Raw genomic sequence first — 22,577 nt, forward strand, 5'->3', positions numbered from 1 at the left:
TAAATATATGATAGTTTCACCTAAAAAAATAGAAAAAAAATATTCTCTGGTAAGAAAGAAAGCAAAAAGAAATATTGAAATGTTATCTTTAAGTCATCAAAAGCTTGGTATCAGACAAATGAAACTGTTATTTGAGATTATCATTTTTAATTTTGGATAAATTGCTATAATACTAGATGTCAACCACTAAGCCAAGCATGGGAAGGAGGAATGGGGAGAGAATGGGGTGGGGATCGGGTCGGGGCTGACTGGGTGATGTGTGCATGTATGTCTACAAAAGTTTGTATCCCACTATGATGTATGAATACAGTGCACCAATAAAAAATAAAAATAAAAAATAAATAAATAAAAAAAAGCAAAAAAAAAAAAAAGAATACTTCACTCTGAGCAAAACAACATTAACTGAATGTATTAAATCATCCCTCAGAGGTTCTGGGTTATGCCAGACAATAAAAGATGTGACCCAAAGATGCCAACTCTTGGCCTAAAGCAACTCCTGAAGGAAAGCTGCCTATAGCTCAGGGGCACAGTAAATGGGCCCTATCCCTTTTCAGATTGGCTGGAAAATTTTACCCAGATATGAAGAGCTGCTAGAAACTTCCAGTATGTGCTAGTTTTTGTTGCTGCTTTCTCCAATTAGGTCAAGATATATGACACAAAAACAGAAAAGCCTCAAAAGTGGCTAAGATTTACTAAAAGACATTATTCCCAGATATAGCACACTGGACTCCATACCGAATGATAACAGCCCTGACTTTGTCTCAAAAGTAACACAGCAGGTGAGTGGAGATTTAGATATTCACTAGACACTGCATACTGCATGGAGACCAAAGCGGACAGATGAGACGCAAAAATGAATCATACTCCAATAAAAATGCTCTGGCCAGCCGGGTGTGGTGACGCATGCTTGTAATCCCAGCATTCGGGAGGCTGAGACTGGAGGATCGCGGTTCGCAGACAGCCTCAGCTTCTTAGTGAGGCCCTCTGCAACTCAGTGAGACCCTGTTTCAAAATAAAGAATAAAAAAATTGGGCAGGGGGTGTAGCTTGGAGGTCAAATGCCTCTGGGTTCTATCCCCAGTCCTGAAAAAAAAAAAAAAAAAAAAAAAAGCTCTGGCCAAAATAATACTAACAGAACATGAGAAAAGGTATTGCCTATTGTCCTCTTCCACATGAGGGTGGCCCCTAGAAGTAACCTACAACTGAGCCTTTATGCAATTATATATGGCAGACCTTTTTAGACCTCTATAGGGACTGTTTTTCAACATCTAAAATATGAAAATACCATTAAACATACTGTCCCAAATTCTAACCTCTAAAACAATACCCTATCCTGATGACCTACTGTACCCTGTCCAACCTGGAGACTAAGTTCTGTTAAAGACCTAGAAGAATCAGAGACCCAAGAATCAATTCATAGAAAAAATGGAGAGGCCTTTATAATGTACTCCCACCCACTCATACTTCTCTCAAAGTTGCAGGTGTTAGGCCATGGATTTGCCACACCCGAATTGAAGCGTACCAACAGAAAATGACACTCCCCATGCCAGGATCCATTGTCACTTGGGTGGACAGCAACTCCTCTAAAGAACTTTAAATATCTCTTCAAGAGACAAGGCTCAGTCTACACATCTTAAGCAATTATGAATTATAGTACTGTTACTCTTTACTTTCTCTCTCTCTTCCTAACTCCAAATAACCAACCTATTTACAGACTGGGGTATCAGTTTCTGAGGTCCATTATCAGGCTGATTGATGGGTATATTGAGAGCTTCCTCTCTCAGCCATGAGTGGACTGCTATGGGAAATTCAGGCAGTTAATCTGACTGGCTGGCAGAAATTCTCTAATTGTCTCAGGAACCCAGGAGAGTGCATTTTTCCACTACCTGATGGAACGTGCCTTCTCCTCTCCTCAAAACAGGAGACCTGTCAGATGTTCTCAAGTAGGGCAGAAACAGAACAACATGGGTATGATTGAGCACTTTATAGTACATGATGGAGCCAGATAACTAGCTGCAGAATAAGTTAAATTAGATAGGCTGACTGCCACAGGCATCAAAAAGTAGATGAATCCCGAGGGGTTACTGTATATTGGGTTGAACTCCTCAAATGGGTAATATAATTATCACTGTGAATCTGTATGGCTCTCCTGCGTGGTGGCACAGGCCTGTAATCCTAGTACTTGGGAGATTGACACAAAAGTATCGTAGGTTTGAGGACACCCTCAATAAGTGGCAAGGCTGTCATCATCCTAGTGAGACTCTTGTTTCAAAATAAAAATAAAATAGGACTAGGAGTGTAGCTCAGAGGTAGAATGCCTCTGGATTCAATCTCCACTACTAAAGAAATAAATACATAGATAAAAAAAAGAATGATGGGCATGGTGGTGCATGCCTGTAACTCCATTCAGTACTTGGAAGGCTGAAACAGGAGGATCACAGGTTTGAGAACAGTTTCAGCAACTTAGCAAGGCCCTCAGCAACTTAGTGAGACCCTATTTCAAAATAAAAAACAAGATAGGGCTGAGGGTGTAGTTCATAGGTAGAATGTACCTAGGTTCTATCTCCTGTACCAACCCATATACATAAATAAAATGAAAAATAAAAAATAAAAATAGGAGCATATTTTATGCCATGGTAATGTCTCTGGACTTGTGCAAATCCTGAGCATCCCTACCTGCCTTATAAGTGGATTGGGTAATACACTTGGGGATACTCACATATCCCAGGACAAATTATTTTCCATCTGTCAGCAGTTCTGCATAACAGATGTTATTAAAGCTAGACTTCATACCAAAAGAGCTTTCTGCTAGTTTTATCCTTTAGTTACACTTGTTGATATAGAATTATAGGTGGCAGCTGGGTGTGGTGGTGCATTCTTGTAATCCCAGCATTTGAAAAACTGAGACAGGAGGATAGCAGGTCGTGGATAGCCTCAGATACTTAATGAAGCCCTTTGCAAATGAGTGAGACCTTGTTTCAAAATAAAGAATAAAAAATAGGGCTAGGGGAGTAGTTTGGAGGTAGAATGCCTTTAAGTTCCATTCCCAGTACCGCAAAAAAAAGAAAAAAAAAAAGAATTATACGTGGAAGCTCTCTCGTTGAGCACAGCAGCTACTTTTAATCAGGTGGCAAATGCCTATACTTGGCAAGGCTGAGACAGGAGGATCACAGGCACAGGTTAGAGGACAGTCCTAGGATCTGGCCTAGGACTGTCCATGAAAAATTAGTGAGACCTTGTTTCAAAACAAAAAATAAAAAGAGATAGGAGTGTAGCTTGGAGGTAGAATGTTTCTGATTCAGTTCAGTTCCCAGTAAAACACACACACACACACACACACACACACACACACACACACACACACTCACTCACTCACTCTCTAGAATGCTGTGTTTACAGTCCCAAATATTTAAAAAACATGACTGAGGTGGGCAGAGTGGTGCACACTTGTAATTCCAGTACTTGGGAGGCTAAGATAGGAGGATCACAAGTTCTCAACTAGCCTCAGCAACTTACTGAGGCTGTCAGCAACTTAGTAAGATCCTGTTTACAAGTAAAAAAATAATAGGTTGAAGGGTGTGTAGTTCAGCAGTAGAATGGTCCTGGGTTCAATCCCCAGTACCACACACAAACAAAACAACAATAACAAAAAACAAAATAAAACAACAAACACATGACTGTTGTTATGAAGGAATTAGAAAAACACATTGTCCACAGCAATGGGGCAACGACATTGACAACAGAACCTTTTAGTAATTGGCTAAATCACTTCTGTCTGCACGAAAATACCTGATACTCAAGTCCTGTCATTTCCCTTCTGCTTATTCCCTTTAGGTTTTGTTTATCTTACTGCAACACTGATTCTCATGTTATCCATACTAACCAGTAACGTTCTACTAACTTACCAGAAAAAAAAAAGAGAGAGAAACAAAGTTTTCTCATACCATCAAAGTTTTCCATTCTAAGATTCCCAAGTCACGCCTTGTCAGCAGGAAGTAGTAGAAGAAATGATGGCTGCCTGTTTCTATAGAAATGGAATGGAGACTTGACAGTGGCAACAGAAGGTAAGACTCAATTATTAACCCAACTGACATCATTTTGTCTCTTTCTGACATTCCTTTCTCAAAGTTGCCTTTTCCCTCAGTTTGTCTTAAATTCTAGAATCACTGGACTGATAAACATCCTGCAGCTGCAACTCCCATATACCAAATGGAGGTTCCCCTCTAGAAATACTTCCTGCCACTGAGGAGACTGTGTGCTTTGCAAACTCTCAACTTCTGCCTTTGTTCTTTCCCCATCTATATAGATCCTAAGACTGACACTTGAAGACACTGTGACACACTGAACTTAAATTTCTTTTGTTTCAAACATCAACTTCACCTATTTATTCTTTTGGGACAAGTGGCCTAATCTGCTTGTTGGAACCCCTGAAGTCTAGGATCTAGCCTAGGACTCCAGTAATAGTATGGCATTTCATTTAAGCTGTAGCCATAGCTTTTCAGGTGATAAAGTGCTGTTAAGTCTATAATTACAAGCGAGGTGGCGCACGCTTGTAATCCCTGTGCTTGGGAGGCGGAGACAGAAGAATCACGCTGGTTCAAAGCCAGTTGTGCCTGCTTAAGAGACCCTGTTTAAAAAAAACAAAACAAAACAAAACAGGTCTGGGAGTGTAGCCTGGAGGTAGAAGGGAACCGCAGTACCACCCCCCCAAAAAAAAAAGTGCTTTCCATTTTAATTCCTTAAAATATATTTTGAACAAAAAGATTTATGTCAATGCCGCAAAGAAAAATAATTAGTATGGTTATAGTTATAGCTAATGACTTTTTTTTTCTTCAATACTGGGGATGGAACCCCAGCTATATACCCAGGCCTATTTTTATTCTTTATTTTGAAACAGGGTCTCAATGAATTGCAAAGGACCTCACTAAGTAGCTGAGGGTGTCTGCGAACCCAGACCCTCCTGTCTCAGCCTTCCAAATGCTGGTATTACAAGCATATACCCCATGCCCGGCTCCAGCTAATAATTTTTATTTTTATTATTTTTTAAAATTTATTTTTATTGGTGCATTGAAATCATACATCACATTAGAATATAAGACTTGAGAGGATATACAAGCACACATCATCCAATTAGCCCTCATCCAGTCCCCATCCCATTCCCTCTCCCTCCCTCGATCCCATGCTTGTTTGGTGATTAACTTTGATACATATGTTTATGTACCTCCTGCGTTTTAAAGAGGCTCCATCCTCCCCTATTCCATCCCTTCTGGTTGATCACCTTAATTGCTTCACTAGAGGGCCCTTTCTATAGCTCGACCACTTCCTGTTGCTCCTTTCCTCCTAGTTATTGCTGATTAGGGGAAGCATCTGGTTTTAATTTTCTGCGATATTTCTCTGTGCATGCCGTGTTGCAAATACCAATCCCACTCTTGATGGCCCCAGTTGTGGCCTGGCTACCTGGTGGACTGATCCAGACCTCTCTAGCTCAAGCAGCAGCCTTGCCTCATGGGAGGCTCCGGTTCTGGCCTCACTGGCTCCTACACCGGCCTAACCCCTCAGCTGGCTCCAATCCCGGCCTCAGAGGCCCCAGCTCCGGCCTTCCTCACAGCAGGCTCCGATGTTAGCCGATGGCCCTGGCATCGGCCTAACCCCTCGGCAAGATCCAATCCAGGCCTCGGAGGCCTAGGTAGCGGCCTTGCCTCACAGAAGGCTCTGATGCCGGCCAGTGGCCCCGGCACCGGCCTAACCTCTCAGCAGGCTCTGATCCTGGCTTCTGAGGCCCCAACACCGGCCTTGTCTCACGGCAGGCTCCGATCCCGGCTTCGGAGGCCTCAACGACGGTCTTGCCTCACGGCAGGCTCCGATCCCACCCTCGCTGGCCCCAGCACCGGCCTAACCCCTCGGCAGGCTCCGAGCCTGGCCTCGCTGGCCCCAGCACCGGCCTAACCCCTCGGCAGGCTCCGATCCCGGCCTCGGAGGCCTCAATAACGGCCTTGTTTCATGGAAGGCTCCGATGCCGGCCGTTGACCCAGGACCAGCCTAACCCCTCGGCAGACTTCGATCCCAGCCTCGGAGGGCCCAGCACCGGCCTTGCCTCACGGCGGGCTCCGATCCCAGCCTCAGAGGCCTCAATAGCGGCCTTGCCTCATGGAAGGCTCCGATGCCGGCTAGTGGCCCCGCCACCAGCCGAACCCCTCAAGCAGGCTCTGATCCCGGCCTCGGAGGCCCCAGAACCAGCCTTGCCTCACGGAAGGCTCCGATGCCGGCCGTTGGCCCCAGCACTGGCCTAACCCCTCGGCAGTCTCCGATCTCGGCCTCGGAGGCCCCAGCACCAGCCTTGCCTCACGGCAGGCTCCGATCCCGGCCTCACCAGCCCCAGCACCTGCCTAACCACTCAGCAGGCTCCAATCCCGGCCTCAGAGGCCGCAATAGTGGCCTTGCCTCATGGAAGGCTCCGACAGCTAATAATTTTTAAAGTAAAAATACTTTCAATTTATTCAAGAATAGGTAACAGGCATATCAATTATCATTCCCTGCTTAGATATATATGTATATATGATTAACTGCTCTTCCAATTAAGTGCAATGTAAAATTAAGGGCTATACAGTTACATACAGACAAGTGCTGAAAAGAGTAAGGTCAGAAAGCTTCACAAAAGAGAGAAAATTATGAGTCAGTTCTGAATAAATGAGGCCAACTGACTAAAATTGAAGACAGAAAGGACAGCATGAGGGAAGGCAGAGAAATGGTGAAAATAGCCCACTTAATGCAGGGGATACTATCCAATAGTAGAAGAATATAAACATGTCCACATAAGAACTTGTCCACATAAGAAATGGTAACAGCAACATTATTACTGATAGCCTCAAAGCAGAAGCAACCTAAGGTCTATTACTGAGAAGTGGATAAGTGCTATAGCTGTATAGTAAAATACTACTCAACAGCAGAAATAAAGTACTAGTATTTGCTACAGCACAGATGAACCCTGAAAACATTATGCTAAGCCAATCAAAAGGGACTAAATATGACTCTATTATATGAAATGTCCTGATGAGGGAAAATGAAAACAAAAGGTATAAATTAAGGGTTTCCTAGGGCTGAGGAAGATGGATGGATTGGGGTGGGGTGACAGCTAAGGGTTTTAGGATTTCTTTGCATGATGAAAATATTCTAAAATTGATTATAGCAATGGTTATACAACTCTGAATATACTAAGAGATGCTGATATATATATATATATATATATATATATATATATATATATATATATATATATATATATATATATTTTAGGTTCTGGATGGAACCCAGGGGCTTTTTATCCTCAAGACTACACTCCCAGAGCTATTTTATATTTTATTTGGAAACAGGGTCTCACTAAGTTGCTGAGAGCCTCACTAAGTAGCTGAGGCTGGCTTCGAACCTGTGCAATCCTCCTGTCTTAGCCTCCCAAGTACTGAGATTACAAGTGTGCGCCACCATGCTCGGCTTGAATTTTATATCTTTAAATGATTAAACTGTATGGTTTTTCCAGTATATCTCAAAAATGTTGTTAAAAATCCAATGGCAGCTGGGTGCAGTGGCACAGGCCTGTAATCCCAGTACTTGGGAGGCTAAGACAGGAGGATCACAGGTTCAAGGTTGACCTCAGCAACTAAGCAAGGTTCCTTAGGAACTTAGCAAGGCTCTGTTTCCAAATAAAAAATAAAATAGGGCTGTATATGTAGGTCAGAGGTAGAATGCCTCTGGGTTCAACCTCTAGTACCAAAACAACAAAACTAAAATAATTAAAAAGAGCTGGGGGTGTTGTTTAGTGGTAGAGTACCCCTGGGTTCAAACTCCAGTACAATGCACACACACACAAAAATATCCAATGGCAAAATCTACATAATTTTCTTATTTCTGTATTTTGGATATATATTCTATATAGTATCTGAGTATTTTATGCTTTGAAAGTGCTAAAATGAAATAAATATGAAGAAACTGCCTAAATTACCGAATAGTTTTTAAATTAATCTAAAACAATTGCATTTTGGGGAGAAGTATAATGGCCTTTCTATGAAAGTTATCTTGAAATCATGAAATAAATATACACCGATTTTGTATCTATTCATGAAAGTAAAGGTAAAAAGTAAGACAATCTTCAGCCAGGAGTAAAGGTGTAAGTCTGTAATCTAAGTCATTGGGAGGCTGAGACAAAAGGAGTGCAGGTTCAAGACCAGCGCCTGGCATTGTGCTAAATAATGGTAATATAAACTCAGATTCATTCAGAATGTGTTCCTATACATATAAGTAAATAGAATTGCTAAAAAGTCGATTTACTTGCTATCTTGGATTATCATTATTTGTCAGATACAGGCACAAGGAACTTATAAAGTTAATTTGTAAAAAAAAAATCAAGACCAGTACAAATATAATTCAAAAAATTATAGAAAGCACAGATGAAGCTATGAAAGAACAACTCATGATGTATCACATAAAATAAAAATTCACATACATTATTTCCTTAAGGAAAATAATTTAATAATAAAACAGAATCAAATAAAAAAACCAGTGCCTGGTAAATTAGCGAGACCCTGTTTTCAAATAAAATATTAAATAGAGCTGGGGGTAACCGGGAATGGTGGCGCATGCTTGAAATCCCAGTACTTGGGAGGCTAAAATGGTAAGATCACAGGTTCGAGGACAGCCTCATCTACTTAGTGAGGCCCTCTGCTACTTAGTGACACCCTGTTTCAAAATAAAAAATAAAATAATGCCAGACATGGTGGCACACGCCTGTAATCCCAGCATTTGCGAGGCTGAGACAGCAGTATCAAGATTCAAGGACAGCTTCAGCTACTCTATACAGTGAGGCCCTTTGCAACTCAGTGAGATCCTGTTTCAAAAGAAAGAATAAAAAATAGGGCTGTGGGTGTGGCTCAGAGGTAGAATGCCCCTGGGTTCCATTCCCAGGACCACAATAATAAATAAATAAATAAATAAATAAGTAAATAAATAAATAAATAAATAGATAGATAGATAGGACTAGGGTATAGCTTGAAGGTAGAATGCCCCTGGGTTCAATCCCCTGGACTCAGTACTACCAAAATATAAAAATTTAAAAAATTTAAAAAGTTGGGGATATAACTCAGAGGTAGTACATCCCTGGGTTCAATTCCCAAAATCTTCTCCCTCCGCCACACATACATAAAGAAAAAAAGATAAAGAAAAGAAGGTAAGTTTCTGGTACATTCCATTAAACATTTTTTTTTTTTTTTTTTTTTTGGTGGTACTAGGGTTTCTGGAAGCCCTTCTACCTTCAGGCTACACTCTGGACCTATTTTTACATTTTTATTTGGAAATAGGGTCTCCTAAGCCAGCGTGCATGGCTGGCTTCGAACCTGCGCGATCCTCCTGTCTCTGCCTTCCAAGCGCGGGATTACAAGTGTGCACCACCACGCCCGGCTCCATTAAACATTTTAATCTGCCCTACACCATACCATGGCAATAGAAATAGCAATAAAATGCCAGATGTGGTAAGGCCAGATGTAGTGGCTTATGCCTGTAATCCTAGTAATTGGGAGGTTGAGACAGGAGGATCATGGCCAGCCTCAGTAACTTAGCAAGGCTCTTAGCAACTTAGTAAGATCCTGTTTCAAAATAAAAATAAAACAGAACTGGGGGTGTAGCTCAGAAGTAAAATGCTCCTGGGTTCAATTTCCAGTACCAAAAAAAAAAAAAAAAAAAAAAAAAAAAAAAAAAAGAGGAAAAAATCACTAAAAAATACTTTTTTTAACATGAAAAAATTCAACTTTTCTGAGGAATGATGTAATTCTCAACTTTCCTAAGAGTAAATATTTTTACCTTATCTTTAAGGAAAGATATATGAAATTATAAGAATGAGTTTAAGAAATAAGTGTATTATAAAGATATTAAAATTAGTTAAAATGACAATATAAAACTGTCCACTGAAATTAATATCCCCAAATACTTGATATTAAATAGCTATAGATTAACTGCTGATGTACTCAGTTTGATACGTACTTGACTTGTGATTTCACCCAGTTTCTTCTTTAAATCCTGTGTCTCATCTTCTAAACTAATGCGATAACGTGATGAAACTTCTAGTGAAGCCTCTGACATAGATTGTTTTTTCAGGGTATCGGCCAGTTCTTGTTGAAGTTTTCTCATAACGACCTGACAAGATATTTTCATTACTGGTTTTATAAATCACCTTATTAAGCTGTTAATAACATGTAACTCTTGTATACATTATGAAAATACCACCACATACATGAGTTACTTCATCTTCTTTTTTCTTTTCCTTAGGTATATATACTCTTAATTATTATTGAGTTCAGTTAAGGACAAAGAAGATACTGTCTTCCTGTCCAAGCACTGCTACATTATTTATTTATTTATTTATTTATTTATTTATTTATTTTTATTTAGTGTGGTACTGGGGGTGGAACCCAGGGGCTTTTCCACCTTTAGGCTATACGCCCAGATCTATTTTTTTTTTTTTTTTTGGGTAGGTCTGGGGATGGAACCCAGGGGCATTTGACCTCTGAGCTACACCCCCTGCCCTATTTTTTATTCTTTATTTTATTTTTATTTTTTGGTGGTACTGGGGTTCCTGGAAACCCTTCTACCTCCGGGCTACACTCCAAGACCTATTTTATATTATTTTTATTTGGAAACAGGGTCTCTTAAGCCAGCGTGACTGGCTTCGAACCTGCGCGATCCTCCTGTCTCTGTCTCCCAAGCGCGGGGATTACAAGCATGTGTCACCACACCCGGCTTTATTCTTTATTTTGAAACAGGGTTTCACTGAGTTGCAAAGGGCCTAAGTAGCTGAGGCTGTCCGCAAACTGCAATCCAACGATCTCAGCCTCACGAATGCTTGGGATTACAAGCGTGCACCACCACGCCCAGCAAGCACTGCTATATTAGACAATAGATTTGGCCCTTTAATCTACTGCTCCCATGCTGAAGCTGCAATGTTTAACAACCTACTGCATTCTCAAAAAGAAATGGGTATGTGAGTGGGAATGGTAGTGGTAAGTTTTACCTAGTGGGACATTTTCCCTCTTTGTTATTAGAGTCTCAAATTAACTTTAGAGTTCCTCACACATCCAATCCTCCACCCGAACCCTTCCAACATGTTCCTATCTCAGAATAACAGAGAGGTCCTAGGTTACCTGGTCTCTACCTCTCTCCTTTACCCTCAGCTCCTGCAACTATCCTCCCTACTCACTCTGTTCCTGGTGTATGAATCCTGCCTTCTCCTTAGTCTGAAAATGGAGAATCAATGACAAATTAATGAATCACAAAAAGCTACAATTATCTTTGTACTGGACAAAGTTATGTCCTTTACTTTGATGATAGTAATTGAGCTTCAAAAGGAAAAGAATGAGTAAGATATTTGTGAAAGTGTTAAATAAATTATAAATACCAGTGGGAAGATTAAATTTACTATAGTTCTGCTGAAAATAACTTTGTTCCAAATTCTGAGTTAATAAATGGTAGATGCCTATAAAAAGTTGAGAGGTCATAATATGTAATTTTGAAGAAAATATTTTCATGTTTAATTCAAATGAACATGAATTAAATTATGTCACCTAGAAATATGTAAGGAGAAAATTTTTAAAAAACAGCACCTATATTTCAGTTCATCTGGGAAATTTAAAATGAACTGCCAGATTAACCTACTTAATGTAAGCTTAATTTTAAAATATTCACTTTAGGTATAAACATTTCTATTTATCTGCTTTATCATGGTCTTACTATATGGTAACATAAGCCAGGTATGGTGGCGCATGCTTGTAATCCCCATGCTTGGGAGGTGGAGACAGGAGGATCACACAGGTTCCTCACTGGCTTAAGAAACCCTATTTCCAAATAAAAATATAAAAAATAGGCCTGGGAATGTAGCTGGAGGTAGAAGGGTTTCCAGGAACCCCAGTACCACCAAAAAACTAAAAAAAAAAAAAAAGAAACAACCCCCCCCCCATAAACACATTAAAATTATTAGAGATCAGGGTAGGGGTTGTAGCTCTGTGGTAGTATGTGTGCTTAGCATGCTTAAGGTCTTAGGTTCAACTATTACCATCAGAAAGAAAATTATTTCAGCAGTATAAGACTAAATTAAAGCTGTACCTGGTAGCACACATCTATAATCCCAGTACTTGGGAGGCTGAGACAGGAAGATTGCAGGTTCAAGGACAGCTTCAGCAACTAAAAAAAGTTCCTTAGAAACTTAGATCATGTAGTGAGACTCTCAGCAATCCAGCAAGACTGTATTTCTGTATTTCAAAAAAAAAAAAAAAAAAAAAAAGCTGACATGGTGGCACATGCTTATAATTTCAGCATTTGAGAGGCTAAGGATCAGTTTGGAGGATCAGTTTGCAGACAGCCTCAGCTACTTAGTGAAGCCCTTTGCAACTCACGAAGACACTGTTTCAAAATAAAGTAAAAGAAAAAAAGGAATAAAAAAAATAGAGCTGGGGATGTAGTTGGGAGCTCCATCCTCAGTACTGGAAATAAATAAATAAATAAATAAATAAATAAATAAATAAATAAATAAATAAATAAATGGCTGAGGATGTAACTCAGAGGTAAAACGACCCTGGTTCAATCACCAGTACCATATATACACACACAAAAGACTAAACTACTAATATCAGTATATATTTGATTTAAAATTTAGCCTCTTAAAATTTCATAGGTAATACAATATCTTTACTCAAAGTAAAGCATCACTCAGGTCTAACTCAATTGTTTCCCTTTTTTTGAATTTCAAATTCAGTTTTATGTAACCCTGAATCTTTTTAAAAAATTGTAATTGAGCCAGACATGGTGGCGCATGCTTGTCAATCCCAGCATTTCGAAAGGCTGAGACTGGAGGATCGCGATTCGCGGACAGCCTCAGCAACTTAGTGAAGCCTTCAGCACCTTAGTGAGACCCTGTTTCAAAATGAAGAATAAAAAATAGGAGCCGGGTGTGGTGGCGCACGCTTGTAATCCCTGTGCTTGGGAGGCAGAGACAGGAGGATCGTGCAGGTTTGAAGCCAGCCTTGCTGGCTTAAGAGTCCCTGTTTCCAAATTTTAAAAAGTATATAAAAAAAAAGAATAAAAAATAGGGGAAGGGGTGTAGCTTGGAGGTCAAATGCCCCTGGGTTCCATCCCCAGACCTGCAAAAAAAAAAAAAAAAACCCTGTAATTGAGTCGGGTGTGGTGGCGCACGCTTGTAATCCCAACGATTAGGAGGCTGAGACAGGAGGATCACATAGGTTCAAAGCCAGCCTCAGCTACTGAGTGATGCTCTCAGCAACTTAGTGAGACCCTGTTTCCAAATAAAGTGTAAAATAGGTCTGGGAGTATAGCCTGGAGGTAGAAAAGCCCCTGAGTTCCACCCGTCGTACCACCAAAAAAAAAAAAAAAAAAAAAAAATTGTAATTGACACATAATAATTATATATATTTACAAGGTCTAGTATGATATTTCAAAACATGTATACAGCCAGGCGTGGTGGCGCACGCTTGTAGTCCCTGTGCTTGGGAGGCGAGACAGGAGGATCATACAGGTTTGAAGCCAGTCTTGCTGGCTTAGGAGAACCTATTTCCAAATAAAAATATATTAAAAAAATAGGTCTGGGAGTATATCCCGGAGGTAGAAGGGTTTCCAGGAACCCCAGTACCACCAAAACATGTATACAATGTGTAATGACAGGTCAGGGTAATTGGTACATTCAATACTGCAAATGTGGATCATTTCTTTGTGTTGAGAATCAGGTCTATGTAGTATTTGCTAGAAACAAAGCATGCTTCTGAGATGATATAGCAAATACATTTATAATCTGTGCATTTTTATATTCAACTATTAAACATTTACACACATAATGAATACTCTGAATTTTCCTTTAGGAAGTTTGAAAGATACATCACTCTTGATACTTACTTCTCTCTCTGTTTTATCACTTTCATATTGATACAGTCTTTCTCTTAAATAATTACATTCACTGATTAACTCCTTATTTCTGTCTTCCAGCATGATACTTTTTTTCTCACTCTCAGTTTGAAGTTTTTTTACAATATCATGAAATTGGTCTTGGATATTAATCACTGTCTTTTCTTTATTATCGACTTTGTAGTGAGCATCATCCAACTGCTGGTGAAGCAATATATTTTCACTTTGTAGTTGAGATAATCTCTCCTCTAAAGATTCCTGCTTTCCAATGTACTTATTAACTTTACCTTGCTCATTTTGATACATGTATTCAATCTCCTTCATTTGGCATTGCATTTGGCTTAGGTCTCTTTGTACCTGTTCTAAAACCAAAGTCTTTTCTCTAAGAGCATCTTTTGTATGATGGAGCTCAACTTCTAAGCTATTGCATTTTCTTTCTGCTTTAGAGAGCTGCTGAGAAAGAATCTCATTGTTATCTTTTAGGCTGGCTACATCGCTGTTCATCTTGTCCTGTAAACGAACACAATCATCTCGGGCTCTCTGTAGAGCAAGGTCCAGGTCCCTTTTTGATGCCTGGCTTTCATCATAGTCATGCACAGCTGCAGCCAGTCTAGAACGGTATGACTCTACTTCTGTTTCCAGTCTTTCCTTGGTTTGTCTTTCATTTTCCAGTTTAGAATTGAGCATGGTATTCTCAGCTGTCAGAACACTAAGCTGTCCATTATACTGAAGTACTGTTTTTGTAAATGTTTCCTCGTTCTCCTTTATTGTCTTTCGAAGGTCATTATTTTTTTCATTCGCAATTTCAACATCCTCAAGATATTTCTTTTCCTTTTCTTGGTTCTGATTTTTTATTGTATCTATTTCCAGTCTTATCATGGTGATTTCATCCTGTAACCTGTGATTTTTATGCAATAGATCTTTTTCTGTCTCATGACTAACAGAAACCTAAGTAAAACAAAGGAAACAACTAGTGCTCAAGAAAAGGACACATCCAATTTTCTCTGCAATTAAAGAATTACCTATATTCAATTTCCTTAAACATTGAAATAGCTGCAATAAATGAATACCAGACTGGAAAAAGAAATATAAAATTCAGTGCTTATAAGAGAAGCATAAATTCATTAGAGTTAAAAAATATAATTGAAGACAATGAACCCATAAAACTAAAAAAAAAAAAGAAATAATTTCTTAAAAGACTCTCAAAATTGGAAAAGCGTTTCTCTTGAATTACTGAGATCCAAGACACAAATAAAAAAAATTAGTAAATTTGATCACATTAAAAATTAGGTATAAGCTGGTCGAGGTGGCACATACTTGTAATCCCAGCATTTAGGAGGCTGAAAAAGGAGGATCCTGGTTTGTAGCCAGCCTCAGTTACTTAGTGAGGCCCTTTGCAATTCAGTTAGACCCTGTTTCAAAATAAAGAATAAAAAACAGGGCCGAGGGTGTAGCTTGGATAAAGAATGCTCCTGGGTTCCATTCTCAGTGCCCCCCTCCCAAAAAAAAAGTTAGGTTTAGATCAGGCATGGAAGTGCACACTTGTAATTTCAATACTTGGGAGGCTGTATACTTTGGAGGAGGATTCCAAGTTCGCAGCCAGCCTCAGCTACTTAGTGAGGCCCTCCGCAACTTAGTGAGACCCTGTTTCAAAATAAAAATAATAAAATAGGACTGGGAGTATAGCTTGAAGGTAGAATCCCTGAATTCAATCCCCAGTAACACAAATAAAAAAAGAAAAGGTTTATACTCTTATATCCAATCTGTACAATGAGTCCACAATAGGGCCTTACTTCTACATATATTTGGACAGATGAAATAATTTCCCAGTGTTCTTTTAGTTATTTTTTCTGAAAACTTCTGGACAGATATTTTACTTTTTTGGCAGAGGCAGTACTGGGGTTGGAACCCAGGGGCATTGTACCTCTGAGCTATGCCCCAGCCTTATTTTTTTTAATTCTTTATTTTGAAACAGGGTCTCACTGAGTTGCAAAGGGCCACACTAAGTAGCTGAGGCTAGCTGTGAACACGATCCTCCTGTCTCAGCCTTCCAAGTACTGGAATTACAAGCATGCACCACCATGCCCGGTTATGATATTCTACTTTTAAAAAATATTTGTATAGTCATTTATAAAAAATTATAGTTATTGATAAATCTAAATCTAGGAACTGAAATCAATAAATTCATTTAGTTATCACAATTCTGAAAAAGAGAAGTTAAAAATATAAGCAAGCCATAGGACTTCCCCTTAGGTTTTCTTTTTTTTAATTTATTTTTATTTTTGTGGTGCTGGGGATTGAACTCAGGGATATTCTACCTCAAGGCTATACCCCAACCATATTTTCTACTTGCAAAAAGGGTCTCACTAAGCTGCTGAGGCTAGCTTCAACCCTGTGATTCTCCTGTCTCAGCCTCCCAAGTCCTGGGATTACAGGTGAGAACCACCATACCTGGGATTTACTTAGGTTTTCTGACCCAACTTCTAGTGTTCTTTTACCAACCCAGTTATTTCTATACTGTAAATACATAAACGAAGGAAGGCTTATATTTCAAAATACTATGGTAAATGAGGTAAAGATTATATAGCTCTTAGAAAATCCTGAGATTATTTGCTGTTGCAATAGCTTCTTAATAGTGTTTAAAACACTAATAAATGCAAAATAAGAAAAATAAGGGAAATACACTGACGTATCTTACTATGAATAAAATACCAATAAATTATCACTAAATATATATTATGGTATACCATTGTTTTCTTTCTTTCTTTCTCTCTCTCTCTCTTTTTTTTTTTTTTTTTTTTGGTGGTACTGGGGTTCCTGGAAGCCCTTCTACCTCCGGGCTACACTCCCACGGGCTACACTCCCAGACCTATTTTTTAACTTTTTTATGTGGAAACGGGTCTCTTAAGCCAGCAAGGCTGGCTCTGAACCAGAGCGATCCTCCTGTCTCCGCCTCCTAAGCGCAGGGATTACAAGCGTGCGCCACCACGCCCGGCTATACCATTGTTTTCAAAAGCTCTTTGTACTGAAGTAGAAGATTAATTGGGGCAAACTGTTATTTTGCTCAAAAGTAAGAAAATGACATCCAAAATAGGGTCTCCACTGTTGTACTTCTTTTCTAGCAGTGGAACAAATAAACAAACCTCTGCCACATTAACGTATCAAGGAGGTGAAATCGTGTCAACTTGAATATCTACTGTTAGTAACAACTGTTTTGAGAACATAAAAAAATCATCAATTCTATGGAAAATATTAAAAGACCTTTTCCTTTTTGTGGTATTGGGGATTTAACCCAGGGGCATCTTATCTCTGGGGTACACCCTCAGCCCTTTTATTTTTTATATTAAATCAGGGTCTCACTGAGTTGGCGAGGGCCTACTCCAAGTTGCAGAGGCTGGCCACAAACCTGTGGTCCTCCTGTCTCAGCCTCCCCAGTACTGGGACTACAGGCCTGTGCCACCATGCCCTTCTCAAGCTTTTTCGTTGGATGAGGCTGTTGTGAAACTCACTACTGCACTACTGCTGACAAATGGAGTTTTATTAAGAACATTACTTTATCCAATGGGCCCAAAATGCCATCCTCCCAAAATGTTTGTACTCTATATGGATATATGTATGTGTGTGTGTGTGTGTGTGTGTGTGTGTGTGTGTGTAGTTTAAAAATCTTCTATACTTTCCAGAATTCATATAGTTAAAAAAATGTATATACATATTAATACATCACATATTTAAAAGTGACTTAAGAAAACACTCAAAAACTCACTCTCTTTTGTGCCATTTCTATCTCCTTTTGTTTGCAAAGGTGATTTGTCAGAATCCCATCTTGTAATATTCTGGCATTCTGTTCTCGTGCAAGTTGCCTCTGGGTGTCATTTCGTTCCTCTACTACCTAGAGATATATTTCGTTAAGTTTTTGGTCTCATACCATTGGGAGGAATGGGGAAGAGAGGGAGCCACAAAACTTAATTAAGAGTACAACACTATAAAAGCACAAACTGTTAAAAGGAAGTAAACTATTAAAAAACAGGCATCATTACACCATGTGACCCATTCAACTTCTCACTGCATAAGTGAGAACTAATATTTTCAAACAACAAAACCAGTTCTATAATACAGGCAGAGCCGGGCGTGGTGGCTCACGCTTGTAATCCCAGCATTCGGGAGGCTGAGACTGGAGGATCGCGGACAGCCTCAGCTACCTAGTGATGTCCTCTGCAACTCAGTGAGACCCAGTTTCAAAATAAAGAATAAAAAATAGGGCAGGGGGTGTAGCTCAGAGGTTGAATGCCCCTGGGTTCCACCCCTAGACCCGCAAAAATAAAATAAAATACAGGCAGAAGCCAGGCATGGTGATGCATGCCTGTCTCAGAACTTGGGAGGCAGAAACAAGAGGATCATATATTTAAGGATAGCTTCAGCAATGAAGTGAGACTTTCAGTAACCTAGGGAAACCTTGTTCCAAAATGAAAGGGGCTACAGGAATAGCTTGGAGGTAGAATGCCCCTGGGTTCAATCCCTAGTACCATTATCACTATCACTACCACAAAATACAGGCAGAGATAGTATTGCAAAATAATTGTTTTTTCTTTTCTTTTTTTTTTTTAAACTGGGGATTGAACAAGCTACACCTGCAGCCCTTTTTATTTTTGAATTTTGAAACAAGGTCTTGCTAAATTGCTGAGGGTCTCCATAAATTGCTGAGGCTGGTCTCAAATCTGTAATTCTCCTGTCTCAACCTCCTAGGTACTAGGTACTAGGATTACTTGGTGTAAAATTTTTTTAATGAAAGATTTAACTAGTTTCATAGTTATTTAGCCTGTATTTTAACATTTAAAAAATGCTTCATTTTACATTGATAGTAGTAATTAAAAACTCAACCTAACTTTCACATTCTTTTTTTTTTTTTTTTTTGGTGGTACTGGGGATGGAACCCTTCTATCTCTGGGTTACACTCCCAGACCTATTTTATATTTTATTTGGAAACAAGGTCTCTTAAGACAGTGAGGCTGGCTTTGAACCTGTGTGATCCTCCTGTCTCCACTTCCCAAGCACGGGGATTATAAGCGAGCGCCACCAAGTCCAGCCACATTCTTTATTCAGAAAACATATACTGAGCATCTATTAGATTCTAAGATTTACAATAAATAATTTTAGCTGTAAATATCAGAATATATTTCTAGGCGCTGGGAGTGGTGGCAGACGTTTGTAATCCCCATGCTTGGGAGGCTGAAACAGGAGGATTGCACAGGTTTGAAGCCAGCCTCAGCTATTTAGTGATGCTCTCAGCAACCTAGTGATACCCTGTTTCCAAATAAAATATAAAAAAATAGGTCTGGGAGTATAGCCTGGAGGTAGAAAGCCTCTGGGTTCCACCACCAAAAAAAAAAAAAAAAAAAAGAAAAAAAAAAAAGAACATATTCTAGGGTGAAATAAAAGCTTGTTTTAAGCCTAAGTAAAGCAGTCATTATGCCACGTAACAATGTTCTGGTCAACAATGGACTGCATGTATATTGATAGTCAGTCCGGTAAAAATTATATACCATCTATTACTGTGGTAGAATTCTTTAATTTGCGTAAGCTCGTTGTTCTGCCCTTTTCATAACAATTAAATTGCCAAAAAATATTTCTCAGATCATATCCCTGTCATTAAATGACAGGATATTATAAGTAACATTGATAATATAAAGTTAGAAAAAATAAGAAATCAGATGCTTTCCCTAATATGTGAGAGTTAGGGAGAAATGGGACATAGGAGGAACTCTTGAAAAAGGAAATCCTATAGAGGAGCAAACAAGACAACCTAAAGGAGGAGAAAGGAGGGGGGAAGAGGAAAATCTCTAAAACACACAATGTACTTAAACACATCGAAGTCAATCACTAAACCAAGCAAGGAAAGGAGGGATGGGGAGGGAATGGGGTGGGAATTGGGTAGGGGTTAAATCAGTGATGTGTACATATCTGTACACAAAAGTTTTTTGCCCCAATATGATGTTTGAATATAATGCACTAATTAAAAAAATTTAAAAGGGAAAACAAAAAATAAAATAAAGTTAGAAATATAAATTTTTACTAAAGATTTATTTACCTGATTAAAATTGCTTCTTAGAGTTCTCAATTCCACATCTAGTGCCCTAAGAGAGATTTCAAGTTGTTGTTTCACTTCAACTTCTTCATTATATTGCTCTTCTTTTTTTCTTAACTGTTGTTTAAGTTTTTCATAAAAGTGATCAGCATTTCTTCTCTTTTCCTCTTCTTCTTTTAAAGCAAATCTGCAATTATGCTTATTTTAAATATGCTTATTTTAAGAGGCATTTCATTAGAAAATAAAAGCTCATTTTCTAATCTTGCTCTTCATATGCTGATTTATTATCCTAATAAAATTTCTATGTTTTATTTTATTTTGTGGTATTGGGGGTGGAACCCAGGAGCTTTTCTACTTCCAGGCTATACTCCCAGACCTATTTTATACTTTATTCAGAAACAGGGTCTCACTAAGTTGCTGAGAGCCTCAGTAGCTGAGACTGGCTTCAGACCTGTGCAATCCTCCTGTCTCAGACTCCCAAGCACTTGGATTACAAGCGTGTACCACCATGCCTGGCTAAGTTAAGTCATTTTTAAAAACTTCCTGTTCAAAAACAAGTTTATTTCAAAAACAAGTTTATAGCTGGGTGTGATGACGCATGCTTGTAATCCCAGCATTTGAGAAGCTGAGACAGGAGATTTGCTGTTTGCAGATAGCCTCAGCTACTTAGTTAGGCCCTTAGCAACTCAGTGAGACCCTGTTTCAAAATAAAGAATAAACCGGTTGTGGTGGCAAACGCTTGGAATCCCAGCATTGGGGAGGTGGAGAACGGAGGATTGCAGTTTGCAGATAACCTCAGTTACTTAACAAGGCCCTGTGCAACTCAGTGAAACCCTATTTCAAAAAATAAAATGACAGGCTGGGCATGGTGGTGCACGCTTATAATCCCAGCATTTGGGAGGCTGAGACTGAAGGATCGTGGTTCGTGGACAGCCTCAGCTATTTAGTGAGGCCCTCTGCAACTCAGTGAGACCCAGTATTCAAAATAAAGAATAAAAAATAGGGAAGGAGGTGTAGCTCGGAGGTCAAATGCCCCTGGGTTCCATCCCCAGAACCGCAAAAAAATAAAAAAATTAAAATTAAAAAAATAATTTAAAAAATGACAAAAAATAGGACTGGGGGGTGGAGCTCAGTGGTAGAATGCTCCTGGGCTCCATCCCTAGTACTGAAGGAAAAAAGAAAAAATAAATAAATAAATAAATAAATAAATAAATAAATAAAAAAGGGGGCTGTTGGTCTAGCTTGGAGGTAGAATGGCCCTGGGTTCCATCCCCAGTACTGCAAAAAAAAAAAAAAAAATTAAGTTTATAAATTCACTATAAATAAAGCTTTAATTTCATGCAATTTATAGGCATCCTTAAAAATGATTTACAGTGTAAAACAGCACCCTGAGCTGTTTTTCATGCAACATAATCTGCACATTGCTATAAACCAAGACTAGGCTATGAACTCTAATACCTATTACTACACTTCTTATGATTTCTTTTAATTCTTTCAACTATTATGTACCATATAAGCAACTTAAAAATCTACTTTCAACCAAGTCAGCATCTAATGTTTAACCTGATAATAAAAAGAAATAAGTTCTTTAACAAAGAAATCTGAATTATATTTATATATGTATGAGAAACACTGAATAATCAGTAATCACTTTCTACTTTTCTTTTTTTTCATGAACTTAAGAATAAAACTAGCTGGGGTTCTAGGTCAGTGGCTTATTTATCATGTGAAAGGCCATATCAATCCCCAGGACCACCAAAAAAACCCAGCAAAATTGTATGTATAAACTTTTAAAGTTTTTTTTCTGTAATAAGAAAAATAGGGACTTCCGGGAAGATGGCGACGGAGGAAAGCGGCACTTACAAGTCCCGCTAACAATCCAACTCTACTACCAGAAAACCAGCGCCTTTCAGAGCCAGAAAACACCACCAGCAAAGAAATAAAAACGGTAAATATAAGGGACGGAGAAAAAGGGCTGGAAAAACAAGACACCGGAAAAAAACCAGCCCGAAGTGCCGCACCCGCGCGGAGCGGAGCGGCCGGAGCAGCTGGAGCGGCCAGAGCCGCGTCGCGGAACGGCCGGAGCGGCCAGACCCGCGGTGCAGAGCAGCCAGAGCTGCGGTGCAGAGCGGCCGGAGCAGCCGGAGCGGCCAGAGCCGTGGTGCGGAGCAGCCAGAGCTGCGTCGCAGAACGGCCGGAGCGGCCGGAGTGGCCAGAACCGCGGTGCAGAGCAGCCAGAGCCGTGGTTCAGAGCAGCCAAGCAGAGTGGCCAGAGCGGCCGAGCGGAGCAGCCAGAACAGCTGGAGCAGCCAGAGCCGCAGCGTGGATTGGCTGGAGCGGTGGCGCGGAGTGGCCGCAGCGAGGAGCGGAGCGGCCGGAGCAGCCAGAGCGGAGCGGCCAGAACAGCTGAGCGGAGCGGTCAGAGCAGCCGAGCAGAGCGGCCAGAGCAGCCGGAGCGGAGAGGCCAGAACAGCCGGAGCTACCAGAGCCACAGCGCGGATTGGGGGGAGCCGCGGAGCGGAGCGGCCTGAGCAGCTGGAACAGCC

At 39.8% G+C, this 22,577-nt stretch overlaps 1 protein-coding gene across 1 annotated transcript in view; it reads right to left on the reverse strand.

Annotated features, from left to right (window-relative positions):
- The window catches only part of LOC308276473 (ankyrin repeat domain-containing protein 26-like), a gene marked incomplete at both ends in the record, with an annotated part of 147,982 nt that overhangs the window by 39,879 nt on the left and 85,526 nt on the right, over nucleotides 1-22,577 (reverse strand). The window contains 4 exons of the mRNA XM_080715268.1: nucleotides 10,026-10,178; nucleotides 13,941-14,897; nucleotides 17,713-17,838; nucleotides 20,035-20,218. Coding sequence (XP_080571394.1) covers nucleotides 10,026-10,178; nucleotides 13,941-14,897; nucleotides 17,713-17,838; nucleotides 20,035-20,218 — 1,420 coding nt within the window. The remainder of the gene's footprint in view (nucleotides 1-10,025; nucleotides 10,179-13,940; nucleotides 14,898-17,712; nucleotides 17,839-20,034; nucleotides 20,219-22,577) is intronic.

This window comes from Muscardinus avellanarius (genome assembly GCF_963383645.1).
Source record: "Muscardinus avellanarius genome assembly, chromosome: 1".
Taxonomy (NCBI): Eukaryota; Metazoa; Chordata; class Mammalia; order Rodentia; family Gliridae; genus Muscardinus; species Muscardinus avellanarius.